The 17,482-nt window shown below is 46.7% G+C and overlaps 1 protein-coding gene across 2 annotated transcripts in view; it reads left to right on the top strand.

Annotated features, from left to right (window-relative positions):
- The window catches only part of FBLN2 (fibulin 2), a 109,681-nt gene that overhangs the window by 29,260 nt on the left and 62,939 nt on the right, over positions 1 to 17,482 (top strand). For both annotated transcript variants that reach the window (XM_017834904.1, XM_017834905.1), the window contains one exon: positions 4,562 to 6,002. In XM_017834904.1, coding sequence (XP_017690393.1) covers positions 4,685 to 6,002 — 1,318 coding nt within the window. In that variant the 5' untranslated portion in view covers positions 4,562 to 4,684. The remainder of the gene's footprint in view (positions 1 to 4,561; positions 6,003 to 17,482) is intronic.

The raw sequence follows: 17,482 nt of genomic DNA on the forward strand, positions 1-17,482 counted from the left end.
CTGGCCCTGCTCCTTCTTCAAAAGTAGAAGATATGTATCAAAGCAGCATTTTTGTTATTGCTAACCTCAAAAATGGCAATTTAGGGGGGGATTGAGAGGCAGGATAGAGAAGAGTGGTGTTCTATCTAAACCTGTTGTGGTACAACTGCAGGTACATCTTCAAGGCTGGAAGTCACTGGATTCTCATGCAGATGTTGTCCTCTACAGTGCTCTGAATTCATTCTCTTTATTGCTTTTTGTTTATAAATGGCTGCCTCTTTTTGTTCAGTGAACATTTGACAGAGTGCTGTTGCTGCTGAAGTATCTCTTCCACATGTGCACACCTCCTGCACGTCTCTGGGGCAACCTTCACAGAAAGGTGGTGTCTGTGTGAAGTCTTTGAAGGAAAGTGCCTCCTGTCACCTCTGCCTACCTAGAATAAGCTTTCTGGTTCAGCACTGAAATGAAACCATCTGGAAAAAGAATCTCCCAATAAAAGACTCCCCTTAATTTAAAGAAGTTGCACATTTAAAATGTCTAGATCTTCTGTGGGAACACGCTGGTTTCATCAACATTTTTGAGTAATGTGACTGAACAGTTTTAATCAAGTCAACATTCTTCCTTTTAGTTTTATGTTATGGCTTTGATTGAAGTAAATCACTCAGAGTATATTGTTTTGCAAAAATGTCAGAATTTATAACTTTTTGGCCCCAAATGGAATTGAAAAAAGCATCCTGAAATCTTGTTTTCTTCCCCTGCCAGGAGACAGGAATATGATGTTTTTCAGCCAGGACTAGTTACAGTTTTGATGGCTGCTGCTGTTGAGCCTTGGATGTCCCATGACACAGATGCTGGTTTAGTCTGCAAAGTGAAGCATTCTCCTTTCCTTTTCCAGGAAGATATGTGCCTGGAGTTCATGCTCGTTTGGACTCTTACTTTTTTAAGCAGGTTTTCCATAAGGTGTCTTTGCATTTCCTGGGAATAATTTTTAAAGAAGGAATCAAGGTCTAAGGAACTATAGTGGTCTGACCATCCTCTGCTGCTAGTTTACCTCACAGGTTTGCTTCTGTAGGCTTTGAGGGACTCAGTCTTAATCCATTGCTTAATCCCTCCCTTGCTCGGGACACACTGTGTGCACAGGAATGGCAACAACTGCTTTAATAGCAGCCCAGTAAAACCCAGTAAAGCCAAGAAGATCAGATATTGAACCAAAGGAGAGGAGGATATACAGGTTAGCAAACTCCACAAAGGACATCAGTGGGAGCCTTCTGGGTCATGAAGCAGTGCATGAGGGCTGGTGTGGGTGGCATTTGGGTTTACCTTGCTGTAAAGCTCTGTAAAGCTTTCAACAGAGCCTTTGAAAGACCTTTATTTTAAGTGTGCAGGGCTTAATTTGTTGTGGCATCTCCCTCAGTGGAGCAGCAAAAGGCAGTGACATTGGTAAGAGTGGGTGAAGGACACTGGTAAGAGCAGGAAGACCCAATTCTCATTGAAGTGAAGTCCTTGTGTATCACCCTAGTTGTGTAAAAGGACATTAAGGGAAGTATTCAAATCGTTGATAGAAGCAAATTATAAACTCCCCTATCCTTCAGGGACAGCGTATTTTTATTTAAAGGTTTAGACACCTTTATTTACAGCCCCAGCTTTTGATGCCATTACCAAGTAAAGAGCTGCCGTCTCCAGAGTCATCCCAGCACTAGGGAAGGGTGTGGATGCAGAGGCACATGGGCTGCACGGGCTGGCAGGAGGGATGGGTTGTCTCAGTGAGGCTCAGCAGTCCTGTCTGTGCTCTTCACTCAAAGCTGCTTTTCTCTGTGCCTGAAGTAGAGGCTGTTTCTTTGATATGCAAGTTTGTGCATTGGGGGGAGCGATGGGTGTGGGGAACAGATGGAGAAAGCACAGGGAAAACAGCAGTGGTTTACAGGAATAAAAAGAGGTGCTTTTGTTGGAGTCATTACACCAGAAACAAGGAGCCTCTGATGAAGGGAAGTGAGCCTGAGGGTAGGGAAGGTTGTGGTGTTGACAGAGAAAGGGTTTGTAAGGATTTCAGCCTTATCAGTTTAGCTTGAAAACCCAGAAGCTGAGGGATGTGGAAATGGTGGGAAGACAAAGGGTACAGAGGGACTGAACAGGGCACTGAGCAGAAAGTGTGAGAGGTGGGAGCAGGGACAGGACTTGCCAAGAGCTCTCCGGGCCTCTCTGTGGGCGAGAGGCAAGGGAGCAAGGACGGGAACAGAGGAAGAGCTGGAGGTGACCTGGACAAGCAAACAAACCCTTGGACAGAAAGGGGTGTGCGGGAGGGGGGCAGGAGGTGACTGTCCAGGGGAGGGCAGTGGAACAGCTCCTTTCCCAAAGGCAGGACTGCCCCTGGTAAACCCTCAGCTGCCCCTGAACGTGCTATAGGTGAGTTGTGACTGGCCTCCTGCACAGGGGATCACTGGGGTTTCTTGTCAGGAGTTCAGGTTTATGCCTGAGGAGTTTTGGGAAATCCGAATGTCCAAGCAGAGCAGACAAGCACAGCTCCCAGGGGTGTCCTGATGGTCCCCCTGCCTTGCTGGGCTGTGCTGCCCCGGGGCAGCAGGAGCTGACTGGGCTGAAGGGGGTGACGACACAAGCTCACCCTTCACGTGTGCCCCGCTTTTGTGCACACACAGAGGGGCCAAACCTGGGGCTGGGACACCCAAACAGGACGCTGGGGCTCTCTAATCCTGGGAGTCCTGCTGTGGGAGAGGGAATATGGGCCAGGGGAGAGCTGAGCTCAGCTGCTCCCACTGTGGAGTTTGACCAAGGGACATATATGTGCTGCAGCACTAAAGCCAGGAGGTACCAGTGGGAGGGGATGACAAAATCCTTCTGTGAAGCACAGAAGTTATCTGTATTTGTCCTTCTATTCACTGTTTCCCAGCTCAAGTGATGTAACAATTACAAATTTGGCTTACCTGGAAAAGCTGCTGAAAGTAGGATAAATTATTAATTCCCAGGCTGGGTTCTGAAGAATTAATTTCAGCACCACATATTGAAAATTCTGCTTCATAAGAAACAGCCCCGTTTTGAGAACAGTTTTGAAACAGTGAGACTCTTGCAAGCCATTATTGTATTTTTTGACAATTTTATTTTTCCTTCAATCACTATCCTTTAGCACATTCAGCAAATATACTGAAATTAGGAATAGGAAACCTACATTTGTAAGAATTATATCTCTGTGCAACGTAGTGAAGTAATTGAAATTCCAGGGCAGAACTGTGGAAATTCTTAGCACAGTTTGTCCATATCTTATCAGAACAGGCACGCTTTTCCCATGGCCTGGCCACATGCCAGCAGGGATGGAGCAGACTGGTTGGAAGCCCACTTTGAATGGGCAAAGTAATCTTTCTGAATGGATTTTCTGGCAGCATTCCTGTTGCATGTGTGGTTTATTGTTCTTGGGGATGTGACTGTATTTTACCCCCCAGATAAATGTTTTAGGGTCATTATTCTTTTGATGATGGGAGGGGTTCTGGAAAAACAATCAGATCACTAGTCCTATAAAATTCTATAGGCAATTTTTTGTTGTTGTTGTAAGTGGTTTTCCATGTTAATTGTGTAGCTTTTTGAGCATAATTTTGATGTGAAGGACAACAGCTGATTCACTCTTAAACTTTTCTAAGGTCAAAGGGTTTAGTAATTAAAAAGCAAACCATTTTCTTCAAGGCCTTTTAATAAAGTGATATTATGCCAATTTATTTATATATAAATATATATATGTATATATTCTGTTCATAGTTCACTATAAAGTACTGCTGGTGTTGTCAATACTAAAAGAAGTGGTTGCCAGTGGTGGCAGAGCCTCAGTTGGTGTCACTGTCCTCCAGTGAAGTCGGAGTCGATCCCTCTGTGCACCACAGTCCTGCTGTGGAGCTGTGCCAACCTCTGTGAGCAGAGAATCCAGCCCCTAACATGTATTACAGGATAGCTAATATGATGTGTAACCACAAAGTAACCACAATACACAAAGAAGTTCTATTTTAGCACTGCTGGAGCAAAGAAATAACTGTTAATGCTGGAGACTGACGTGCAAAAGATTGCTCAGTGGGGGAAGGAGGCAGAAAAAAGTCCTTATTTTGTATTAACATGCGTACAGACAAATTCTCACGTCCCAGGGCCAAGTTTTGTCTATAAAAATTCCTTAAGATTTGGGTATTTGTAATTAAAACATAAAGAATAATTATCTCAAGCTTGTATCTGCAGAGGAAGAACTGTGTATTTACTTATTCTCTGCCAAAAAAATCCTTTTAGCTAGGAAGATTACCAAAAAGGCGCTGAAGTATAAAGGCCTTCTTTTTATTGAAAAATATATACATTTTGTTAACAGATTCAAAACAGAACAGTCACAACTGTTTTTTCTTCCTTTCTTTTTCAAAATAGGGGTGGGGGAACCATGGAACTCCAAACTTAGTGCCTACAATGCTTGGAAGACATTAAGATTAATTTTGTCCTTCGGTTTCCAGATGTTGGATTTCGTCCCAAGTTTTAAAGACCTCTAATGTTTAGCAGGATATGTGCCGAGTATAGTCTTTAACAGAGTTTTCTTTCATAACTCCAGGATCCATGAGAAAAGGTAACTCAGGAAACCGCTGCGGATTCGGAGCTGAACCTCCAGCCCTGCAGGAAAACAGCCAGCGCTAAACGTGCGCCTTTGGACTGGGGCTGCGCTCGGGAAGAGGCCATGGCTGGGCAGCCGAGCTGCTGGAGAGCCGCGCTCCTGGTGCTGCTGTGTGCGGGCAGTGCCCGGGCCCAGCGGGACTGCACGGGCGCCGAGTGCCCGGCCCTGGAGAACTGCATCGAGGAGGTGCTGGAGCCCGGCGGGTGCTGCGCCACGTGCCTGCAGCACGGCTGCACCTGCGAGGGCTACCAGTACTACGACTGCCTCAACGTGGGCTTCACCAACGGCAGGGTGCCCGAGGGACAGTCCTACTTCGTGGACTTCGGCAGCACCGAGTGCTCGTGCCCCAAGGGCGGCGGCAAGATCAGCTGCCAGTTCATGCTGTGCCCGGAGCTGCCCCCGAACTGCATCGACGCCGTGGTGCCGGCGGACGGGTGCCCGCAGTGCGGCAGGATCGGCTGCCTGCACGAGGGGCAGAAGTACGTGGCGGGGCACACCTTCCACATGCCCCCCTGCAAGGTGTGCCACTGCCCCAACGCCGGCGGGGAGCTCATGTGCTACCGGCTGCCCGACTGCGACACCCTCGCCCTGAACACGGCCAGCCCCGGGGACGCCGAGGACGGGGAGCCCGAGAGGCACTACGACGATCCCTACAGCTACGACCAGGAGGCGGCCGAGGGGGACAGCACGCAGCTGGAGTCTCCCAAAAAGTACCGGAGTTACTCATCCCACCTGGAGCAGGACAGCCAGGAGCAGGGGGAGGACTATGACTACCCGGCAGCCAGCGTGGCCCCGTCGGTGCCGGCCCCGGCCCATCCTCCCCCCGAGGGGACGGTGCCCCCCAGCCCCGCCGTGCCCCAGGGCCCCGCCGAGGTGCGCGGTGCGACCGAGAGGGGCGAGAGGCGCAGGGTGCCCCGCACCACCGCGGCCTCCCTCCGGCAAGGCACGCACAGGGAGGCACCAGAAACCACCAGAGCTCCTGTGGAGCACACGACGGCCACCACTGAGACCCCCCAGCACCCAGAGGAGCTGGAGAGGAGACCAAAGGGGAAGCAAGGGAACAAAGAGAGGCGTGAGCAAGAAAGAGCCCCCCACTCTAAAATGAAAAAGCACGTCAGGAAAGAAGAGCCAGCAAACAGCATGTACCAGGGCTTGACAGAGGGGAATTTAACAGAGCCGAGCTGGGCTAAGTCTTCCAGTGAAACCCTCGAGGGAAACGATTTCCCCAAGGTGAAGTTCAGTGCAACGACCTCCCCTCCTGTTGCTCTCCAGGAAGACCGCAGCCAGTCCTCCCCAAAGCAGTCCCAGACGCTGTATCGGTACCACCCCGAGGAGGACGGGGACCCCAACTCCATCCACGCCAACCCCAGGCTGCCAGAAGGTAAGAACTGCTCCCAGTCTAGGTGCCTGGGGAACACTTACTCATAATAACATTGGGGCATCCACTGATGTGTTCTTCTTGCTGCTGCACGTGGGCATGAAATCCAGCAAACCCCCACTCACCTTCTTTCGTCCCTTCAGGAGATGTTTGTGTTTCATTTCACATAACTGGTACCATTTCACTGTTGCCCACCTTGCTTTGATGTCACAAAGCACGGGGACGGTGTTTTCTGGTATTTTTACTTTATTTCAGATGATGATTTATTAAACTGTGACCTTTTCCTTCAATTACTTGCTTTTAATTTCTATCAAGATGTAACAGAAACATCTTCCTCTACACAAAAGGATTTAATTAGTTATCCTCAGTTACCAACTCAATGTAATCACATTTGTAGCTTTTGCTGCTTCTGGGAAGAAAGTGAAACAGTTGTGTTTCCACTATGAAAATATTTACAGCACTTGTTGTAATATTTATCCCATGGTTGAAAGCCTGTCTAAGCTCATTAGTTCAAGAACTTCATAGATACACTCAAATACCCCTGAGGACTGGTAGGGAGAAAAAGAACTGCCTCTTGCTTTGTGTTTTTTGGGGCTGGAAGTTTATGGTGTTTGTGGAAAGTGTATGTGTCTCCTCCCTGCCTCTGGATTCCTCCTGACATCTGCAGGGAAAGTTGATTATATGCTTTATGCAGTGCTCATTACTGTAATGAATGCCAACTTCATCGCTGGAAATTAGCACATGTACAGCTCCTATTTCCAATTCATTTGTCATCAAATCAAGAGCAATACCTCCTTTTTCAAGATGTGGCACAAAATGTTCTCACGAGACGCAGCAGCAGAACACTTGCAGGAAATACTGATTAGTCCCCAGGCACTGATATTTCTCCTGGGTTGTGTAGGGAGCCCTTAAACATCTTGAGCTGTCGAGTCCATCTACTCAAGAAGTTTAAGGCAGATAGGAGAAGGAAGCAGATTTGGAGCTGAGACTCCAGGTCCCAACACAAGCAGCACCTCGTGACTGTTCACCAGGCAGTGGAGATGGCAGCCTTTTCCTTTTCCTTTTCCTTTTCCTTTTCCTTTTCCTTTTCCTTTTCCTTTTCCTTTTCCTTTTCCTTTTCCTTTTCCTTTTCCTTTTCCTGCCCTTTTATTTGTTGCAGCCACCTCAAAATCTGAGCTGAGCTGTGCACCAGTTCTGTGTGTGACACATGGGTCTGAGTTAGGACTAATATGCAATGACCTGTTTTCTGATGTAACTTAAAAAAACCCAACTTCCTTAAAACTAGATTGCCTTTTCTTTTTCTTTCAAAAAGGAAAGATGGGTTCACGCTGAAATTATTACTGAGAGGCTTTGGAAAGGCTGTTGGGGTGAGTGTTCAGCAGCAGAGCCAAGTGCTACGTTTTAGAGTCTCCTTGGGTGATTTCCAGTCTGGGGGTCCCGGGAACTGCTTGGCTGAGACAGGTCTGGTTGGGGGCTGGATTAGTTTGAGGTGCCTGGAGCAGAATGTGATGGATGTCAGGCAGGGATGGTTTAGCCAACAGAAGCAGGCCTGGGAATCACTGGATGCCATTTCCCCCTTAGCTGAGGTATCTATGATTTCCTTTAAGTATTGTAAAAGCAGAACTGAAAACAAATATCCCTTGGGAGCACAGAACTCTCTGTCTGGCTGTGGATGATGCAGCTCTGAGGCTGCAGGTTCTCTGGCCCACAGAGTTGCTGCATGTTCTGGGAGCAAGTGCCAGTGTCATCACACCATGTCCATCCAGTCACTGACAAGTGGGACCTGACCAGGCAGCTCCTCTTCCCCATCTGCTCCACCATTCCCATTAGGAATATTAGTGGAAACAGAACAGAGCCTTCTCCAAAACTCAGGAATTTCCCTTGCTGGTGGCAGTGCTCATGCCTGGGGATGGTGGTATTTCCACGGGTTTTGTTGTTTTAATGGATGTGGTTGTGACTCATGTGAGTAGATCCATACGTTTCTAGTAATAAAACACACACATCTTGTCTCTTCCTGAGCCAGTGGGAGAGGGGGAGTGAAGGCATTAGTCAGACTTGAAAGAAAAATTAACCTCGCCTACAGATACAGAATGAAAACATAGATTTTGCACATGTATTTCCAACTATAAAATGACAGAATCTACCAGAATTGCCAAATAACTTCTTTTCTCCCATCAAGAGTCATCAGCAGGATGTAAACTGCATCAATCCCCTAATTTTTAGAGCCTGCAAGGCTGTTACATTTTTTCCTAAGGAGGCTGCAGCCAGTGGCAGCGAGCACAGGTTTTGTTTAACCAGTTCTCAGCAGAGTGCTGTGGGGACATTTCTGTGACTGTACAGACATTCTAGATATATTTTTATAGTTTCTTTTAGTTTTGTTTCTCTCCAGAGTTTAGAAAAGTGTAGTAGTCTCCACAGAGGCGTTTGCTGCACTAACAATTCAGCCCAAGTCATATGGCCATTTGTTCCTCCTATTAGCTGCATCCTGTGTCCAGAACTCTGATGGGGTTGGATCCTGATGCCTTTTGTTAAAAACCTGGCTTCATTACTTGTATTTTATGTGTCTCACTATGGTTTTACATGTAGCTGAGTTTTCATCTCCCAAATCTCTGCTGGCTCATATGTAATCTAATGGTGGAAACAATGTGGAGCACTTTGGTGCTCAGGAAAGGTTAGTTTTGTGTTTTGATTCTTTCTCCTTTTGAGCATCGTTTTTCATCTCTGTTTCATCTGAAACACTGCTGTATTCACATCAGCCAGCCAAGATGATCTCTGTAGCATTTGCTCTCATGGACTCCAGTGAATTGCCATTTGTTTGGGGAATGTTCTCCCCTCTCCTCTGGCTGCTCTGAGCTTTGCTGGAGCAGCTGTTTCGTGGATTTTCTGGGTGCTGTGTGGGGCCAGGCCCTCACTGGTGGCTCCCTGGGGCAGCAGCAGCACCACTCGTGGTCCCCGGGGGGGATGTCACAGAAATGGGCTCTTTTGGGAGCTGGTTTCTCTGGTTGCAAGGTGGGAAGTCCAGCACCAGCTCTGTAGGGCTGTGTGAGCCCAGGGGATGTTTTCCTGCCTCTGACAGGTCCAGTGGCTGTTCCACAGGGGTTTCTGCCACCCTACCAGCCCACAACACTGCCTGAGGGTGAAATATTTGTGTTCTACCCCATGTGTGAGGGCACTTGTCATAGGTCTTGAACACAGACTGAAGAGCAGCTTCCTTCAGCAGCACGCAGCCCCTCTGGGGTTTCTGTGCAAATGTTAGTCACTCCATTCCTAAAGGAACTGGAAGTGTAAAGTAGAGGTAATTACTCAGCTGAGAAAGTGTAAATTAAGAACTCTCACCATGGGAAAGGATGAGATTAATGAAGACTGTTCTCTTTATACACACTCTCTCCAGACATTGATCTTACTCTGTCACTGCAAGAGCAGCAAACAGAGGGAGTTTTAATTTCCTATTTATTTCCTAATTCCTTGTCCTAAAAGTGCTCTGAACAGAGGAGGGCTGACTAAAACATCTTTCAAGAAGTTACTGTCACGTTCTGTTTTCCATTTCCCTGTGCTCTGGCAGTAGAATGCTGTTCCTTGGATAAATGTTAACTCAGGTAGCAAGCAGCTTTGTAGTGAATGTTTTATGATTTGCATTCTGGTTTTTGGCAGGCTGAACAGCAGTTTGGGTTCCAGAATGGAGGTACTTTTCCACTTAAACTCCTCCACGACTAGTGACTTTTTATCGTGGCCATGTTTAGAGATAAGGATAATTGTTCTCCAGCTGAAGTGAATTGCACCAATTTGTGAGCTGAGATCAGTGAATGTGAGAGTGGCATTTATTGCAGGTGAATCCTGATCAGGCAGCAGCTCCTGTGAGGCTCTTGTGTAACTTCTGAGGGTGTAGCTAAGATGTCAACCAACCCATCTGCTGCCTGTTTGCTGGTATTGAAGCTCATGAGGCAAGATGACCTTGAATTCCCTAACTGAGGACAAACAGGAAAGGAGATCCATGTGCAGGGCCAGGAGTTGGGTTCGTGATCCTTGTGGGTTCCTTCCAACTCAGGATATTTTATGGTTCTGTGAAAGCAGACCTGCAGGGTAGGTTTCTGAAGCATTCCCTGAGCCCACCCACCCTTTCTCTCTCTTATTACCACCATAAAAAGCACCGGAGGTGGGAGAATGCCATGGAGGGTCCTTTGGAAACAAACTCTATTTGCAATTACTTCTTATTTTTTGCTCTCAGGTGAAGTGTTCTCTCAGGTTCACCTGAATTACCTCAGGCTTAATCCCGTGTTCTCTCCTTTATCCCAGTTCTCTCTGTAACAGGAAGAAATCACCTTTGAGCCCTCAGACCAGGATATCTGAGGAATGAAAATAAACCTCAGGAGAGTGGTGTGTGAGGAGAAAAAGCCTCTGGGCCAGCAAGTGTGAGTCAGCGTGAATTACAGCCCTGGGGTGACAGTGCTCAGTGGCCCTGGTAGCTGAAGTTCAGAGATAGCAACATCCTAGAGGAAGACAATGTGGATGGGAATAAAGCAGGCTGGGATACTTGCAGAGGAAGACTAAAATGCTATAAAAATTAAAAACTTTTTAAAGAGGGAACCACAAAATAGACCTAACCTGGCCTGCCAAAAATGGCATTGGCACTCTTATGAGGCAGCTGGATGCTGGTTTAGGAGGAAAAGGAAAAAACTCAAGCATTTCTATTAATTCCAAAATCCCGTGTGTGGTATGTGGGGGCTGATTCCCTCATGGCTGTGAGTGCACAACCTTCCCTGCAGCCCCTCCCTTGTCCCCTCAGTGCTGTGACCCCTCCTGGCCCAGCTCCACGGCCTGGTCGTGAATCCATGAGCGGCTCCTGCAGGGACCTCCCGTGGACCACCTGGCAGATTTGTTTGTCTTCTTTCCAATATCTAAAAGCATAAGTAGGGCTGAGGTTGGACAGCCAGGTGACCTTGTTGTGGCCTTTTAGTACTTCAAGGAAGCTCTTAAAAAAGACGGAGAGCGACTTTTTACACGTGCAGATGGTGATGGGACAAGGGGGAATGGCTTTAAATTAAAAGAGGGCAGCTTTAGATTAGATATTGGGAAGAAATTCCCCCCTGGGAGGGTGGGGAGGCCCTGGCATAGGGTGCCCAGAGAAGCTGTGGCTGCCCCATCCCTGGAAGTGTCCAAGGCCAGGTTGGATGGGGCTTGGAGCAACCTGGGCTAGTGGAAGGTGTCCCTGCCAGGGTGTGGGAGTGGATGGGCTTTAAGTTCCCTTCCAACCCAAACCATTCCATGATTCTGTGTTGAAGGGAACCACTTGTGCTGGATTGAGCCCATTGGCATTCTCCATTTTAACAAGACCAGTGATTTTAAGTGTGTGTGTGCCAGACACTGCTTGTGGCATGAATTTGTGAGCAAAGGGTGCAAGGAAAACCCAAACCTGCCCTGATGACATGAAGAAGTGAGCTGAGAATAGTTGTTTGCAGACTCTGAAATAAACAGTAGCCAAAGTATCCAATCTCCAGGCACTGGACTGCCAGATGTGACCTGGCTTTCAGTGGGTTCAGCATTAGGCCTGTATCAAGTGCTTTGAGTAGTCCCACATGATGAACTGCAGCTGGGATCAGGAGGGCTGATCTAGCCCAGGCCTGTAGGCAGCAGCTGAATGTAGAGCGTCCAGACCCATCCTAGCCAGGAGCAGAGTTCTGAGGCTTTGCTTTGTGTCTAGGTGATGTCTCTGGACATGTTGCTGCGTGGCTGCTGCTTGTCTGTCTGTGTTTTGGGAACTGCTCTGGGTCAGAGCTTGGTTGCTGCCTTTCCAGCTGGCTGGGCTTCAGCTTTGCAGGAATCCCCCTTTGGAGCCCAAACCCTCCTCACCACAGACCGTCTTCCATTCCTCATGTGCATCTCCCTGCTCAAACTGAGCTATGAACCACAGCTCAGGAGCTCCTGCGTGCCAACACTTTGGTGTCAGGCTTTTATGGGGCTGGTTTGGTCCTTGTCTCTTAAAGAGTATTTTAAGTAGTGACTGTATATTGAACCAGGAGCTCGTGATCTTTAGTTAGAGATTATATAGAGGATCTTTTCTTAAAGCTGCAAAGATCTGTGCAGTGGTGCAGGCACAAGCCTGGTATTCACAGTGCCAAGTTTCAGTGCCATGCTTTGCTAAAAGCTGTGTAGCCTGTCACAGTCAGAGGAATGCAGACTTTGAAGAGCCTAAACAACTTGCAGAAATGCTCAGGTCTCGAGTTCTTTTCTGTTTAAACCCCAGCACCTGCCAGTTCAGTACACAGAGATGTGTAAGAAGGTGGTTCTCTGTCTGCCTGTGCTACTCACAAAATTAACCTAACAGCTCCACACTGGAGTGTGATCACAGGGATGAGCCTGTGAATGCCTGGGCACCGTAACAGGCAGGTACAATATGCAGGGTGGGACAAATGTGTGTGTTCCTTCAGCTCCCGCTAGTCTTACCTTCATGCAGTGCACCCTGAAGAGCACAGTTCTTGGTGGTGCTGAGGTGCAGCCACACTTCCCCTCCGCTCACAGTGCCTGTGTACACCCAGGTGTTTGTGCTGCAGCACAAGGACCCTCACTCACAGGTGGCTGGAGCAGTTTTGGATAAGGAAATCCACTGTGTTCAGTGTTGGCACCAAGGGAATGTGCAGAGAATGTTTGAAGGTGAAACAGGGTGACACATTCACTCCTGTGGGGTGTGTATTTTGGCATGTCCCATCCTCCCTGGAGGAGCATGGCACTGCTGGCACAAGCCCAAAGGGCAACACCTGCATAGGACAGGCTTTCCACAGCGACAGTGAGCACAGACAAAGGTTCTCAGATGTCCTTGACTTCATGGGATTTGGTTACAAAGATAGTTTAATCTTATATGTTGCAATAATACAGCTGGAGTGGAGCCCCTAACCTATGGGGGCATCACAGTATCTTTGGGAACCCACCCCGTGTACCTGTTCTGTCGAGGCAAAAATCATCATTTATGCAGTGTTATTTCCATCCGTGGTTTGCGACAAGAACATTTAATCTCAATTCTGAAATTCAAACATGCTGTAGACAAACTATGAAAATAAGATGGGCGTTTTCTTGTACAAATTAATTACCCACTTGAACAGACGAGGCTGTTGGGCTCACCAGGCTTCTCAGGAGGACTCCATTTGCTGGTTATTTATAGTAGGTATCTGAAAGTATTTTTTTTGTATGCATGATTGATACTTCTTCAGAAAGCAGAATTTAAATGAGACTTCTTTGCAGTAGTGTGTCTGTTATTCTAATCGATCACCAAGGAATTAAGAACAACTGTGAATATAGCTCCTTGTCAGAGAAAGGCAAGTGCAAGTAGTAATTTTTGATCCAAATTTTGAGAGACAATAACCTTTTGAACAGTTTCAAATATGTAGGCCAAATAAATGTAGCTTTCTAGCACATGCTTACTCATGAAAGGATCTGTAATTTCATTACCCTGGGCCTCACAGAGAGCAGTATCTGTTACCTCTCAGGGATTCTTAGGTAACAAGGCAGCAGTAACTGGAATTTTATAAAGATCCCTTTATGTGTGAGCAGGTTTTATGTTTTCTTGACCATTCCCAGTCTGTATGTGCTGTGCCTGAGATGACCAGTTCTCTTTCAAAGCCACCAAAAAGTCCTAAAGCACCTTCCCAAGGCTGTGGTGACACTGAGCCAAAGGCTGAGAGACAGAGAGGGGAAAGAAGTAATTGTGGTTCCTTTAGGACCAGCAAAACTCCTCTGCACATTTTGCCCTCCCCTGCCTGTGTCTGATGCCAGGGAGCTGCAGTGCCCACCCTCATCTACCCCCCTTGCTCCCACCCTGCCTGGGAGGTGTCTGGGACCCTCAGGCACCCTCTGGAGAGTGGACTGGTGAGCAGCAGCATTCCAGAGCCTCTGGCTCTGCAACTGGTCACTGCCTGCTGGAATTACTGGTGTTCCTCCTCCACTGGGACGTGCTGGTGGTGATGCAGTAGCTGCTTGGGTGGTGGCAGTTCTCTGGTGGGTCCCACACACAGGTCTACAGCCTGGCCTTGCTGGGGGCAGTTCTGACTGCAGTTTATTCAGCCCCTTCCTTCGCCAAAAAAGGAGCCATTTAGAAAAACACACAGAGCAATAATTCCTTGTCCCTTGTTGCTCTGAGTGCTGGTTGCTTTTGTGGTGCTGTTGTGAACCACAGGGATTCCTGACTGCATTCAGAAAGGCCCAGAGTTGTTTGACCATAGTTTTGAATTACCAAGTACTAAAATAAATGTTTATGGCTTCAACAGCTCTGGGTTTAAAACCTTTTAACAGTATAAACAGTTGCCAGAAAGGGGAGAATTTGCATCAGTCAGTTTTAAAAGGTGTTATAAAAGTCGATGCTCTTGTGAGCTGTTGCTCTGTATATAATGGACATCTTAAAAATAATGAAAATCATCGAGGGTAAAGAAGGTGAGTGCTTAAGATGAGCTTTATTTTGTATGAGGTTAGTATGTAGAAATGTTATGTCTAGAAGAAGAATTTACATCTTCTCTCCTGTGTTGCACCTTTACCTTCCTGGCTTTGGCTGCCACGGGGCCTCAGCGCAGATTTTCACCCTCCTTGTTTGCTGTGTGTCCTCCTCCTCTTCCCAGAGCCCTTGAGGAGCCAACTTCTGTGGCTTTGAAATTAAGGAAATGTTCCTTTCAGCGAAGTCAGGGCCCTGGGGGTGCTGGTTGCTGCAGCTGGTGTTGGCCACCAGACATTGGGAGCCAGTACAGGAACCCTCCTGGGAGAGCTGCAGCAAAGAAATGGAGGAGGACATTCCTCCAGTGGTGTAAGGGAAGCCAACAGGTCACCAAAACCCACATCAACTGAAAAAGCAAGTGTGTGCTCAGCACAGGATCATCAGTGAGCGCTGCTGAGAAGGGACAAAGTACCAGGTTGGATAAAATAGCATTTGCCATGGATATTGTACATAGTGCAAGCAATTTTAAGGCAATTTTACACAATATATTCCAGTCTTAGAATGCCACCGAGATGCTTTTGGTGTCTTTTTTTGAGTCATAAGCCCAATAGCAGCGTGTGAGGGTTAGTCTGGCACTGAGCTGTACCAGCACTCACCTCCTCCTTGCATTCCCTGGGAGCAGCAGCCCCAGCTGTGTTTGGAGCAGGGGAGCTGGAGTTTGACTGGAGCTGGCTCGTATGTGGGGATAGAACTGAGAAGGAAATGAATGAGCTCTTGCAACTAGAACATCTGGCTATACCTCAGTTTCCTTTTCTTCTCACCTCTCACTATTTATAAGTTGTTTTCAGGCTGAGTTTTCAAAGACATTGTATGTGCTACTTACTGGAATAATTTTCTGAGCATGAGTTAAACTGATTAATAGTATAGAATTATACATCTTGTATGAAGTGAAGCATCAAAAGTGCTTCTTGTATTTATATTCTGGTGGAAACATCCTACAGGGACTTAGGAACCATTTATATTTGCAGTCAGTGGTTTGTGACTTAGGATTTGTTGTACTTGATACCAAACCTGCTGTGTGCCGACAGCACGTGGCTCGTGCAGAAGGAATTCCAGAAACACAAACCTTGCTGCAGCAGGGAACAGAATTTCCTGAAAATCAAACACTGAAATGAAAAGCATGTCCTGTGCTCAGGCTGGTTTATGGCCTCTTGTGCCAGGGCAGGACGGGTTTTGTAGAAGACTCATGTTCAAACTTGTCTCATTTGTCATTAAAAAAGGTGAAGTTCATTGCTCTTAAATGAAAATATAGGAAAACACATCTTTTTAATGAAAAGAGAGCTTATGTAATGGTCATTTCTTATGGTTCTTTCTGTAAGGTTAAAGAGTTCTTTCACACTGAACAGGCAGGGTGGGAAACTTCCAGCTGGTTTATTGGTGTTCAAGGAAGGGTTTTTTTAATAATGATTGTGAGAAATCACAAGGAGGAGGACTTTTGGATAACAGTACTGAGTCAATCCACTGTCTGCTTGGTGGCATGGAAAACCTCACACCCCCCATCTCTGCCAAGTGCTGGCAGAGTTTGGTTCTCAAGCTTTCAGCTGATGGCTCTAAAGCTCAAGTAGACCCAACTGTAATTCTGCAGCTACCCCTATAAAATATATTGTTTATGGCCTGTAAGCAGATGAAGATTAGTACAGTTCTCCCTCTTCTCCAAGAATTCTTCCTCTGCACTGGTCATTAATTTTCCTGGAGTTGGAATTGCCTTGCATGGAAGTGCTTGGAGTTTTCATTTCCAGATTCAAATGAACAGGGTTTGAGCCAAATGATTTTGTAAGAGATTTACTCCCAGGAACTGTTTTCACTGACGATAACATACACTTAAGTAATGTCTCGTGTAACAATGATAAAATTTGCACTTTTCCTGGTTCTGCATCAAAGTTGGTAAGTGTTGTCTGAACTCATGGCATTGAAGTAAAAAGAAAAGTGTAGCAAACATCAGTGAGGGTGAGGTTTGACGTTAGAAGGCTCCATAAATGTTTAATTTCAGTCAGTTTGGATTGACTGTGGTGGTTTTGTTTGTATCTTTAAGTGAGGTGGAAGATAAATATGGAGACTTTCCAAAATTTTGTCCCCTGGTCTCAGAAGTTTCAGATGATGCATTAAAGTAATGAATGTGCCTTACATGTGTTCCTTGAAATACAGTCTCTTGCCTTGCTTGGCCTATGGCCCCAGGAAACAATTTTCCTTGGTAGTGTCTGTGCTCTTTCTCCTTCACACGTGGCCCCAGGGACAAGAGGGGCAGGTTTGGACTGTGGCATGGCCAAGAATCCGTTGTGGGACAGGCAGGGACACTCCCTGCCTTGGTGTTAGGTGAAGATAACCCGATGAAACATGAAAAAAGGGTTATACTGCTGGTTTTCTTGTCTTGGCAAATGTAACCAACCAGCTAAAATGAACAGGAGCTTCTGGAGTTGGAAGTTCCACTTGCTCTCCAGTGTGAAGAATTTGGTATGCAGAACAATTGTGGCATGTGGCAGAGGCCAGTTTGGGCTCAGTATTGATGCTCACACTCCTGTCCTGAGGATGAATGAGTTTAACACTCGTGAGCATCCTTTAACCTTCAGTCCTGAAGGTTTGGACTGTGCAGAGTGCCAGTGCTTCATCAGCACTGCTGTTTGTCTGCACTCCTTTAAACCACCGGATCTGACCTTTATTAGGTAATATTGAGGTCCCAGTTTGGTCTGGTGAACAGCTTTACACAGCTTTGAAATCTGACCCTGGTATTTCAGAGAGATTGCTCACTGTTATTCAGCTTTTAAATGGAGTCAATAATGTTTCTTGAAAAAAAGACTTTGAAGGTCAAATTCTGTCCTGTCAATGCCATGTTAACCCCATTAGTTTCAGTAAGGTATATACTCATTTTAGCTGTATTGCTCCTCCAGTGTGACTTTAAAATGGTGAAGTGCAGCTGATAAGCATTAGAAATGCTAAAAAATAAATACTATCTTTAAGAAAGAGCTCCCTGCATCCTCTGTGAACATAAAAAAGTTGGTCTCTCTTCACAAGA

Source organism: Lepidothrix coronata, unplaced genomic scaffold, assembly GCF_001604755.1.
Source record: "Lepidothrix coronata isolate B3197 unplaced genomic scaffold, Lepidothrix_coronata-1.0 Scaffold244, whole genome shotgun sequence".
Classification (NCBI taxonomy): Eukaryota; Metazoa; Chordata; class Aves; order Passeriformes; family Pipridae; genus Lepidothrix; species Lepidothrix coronata.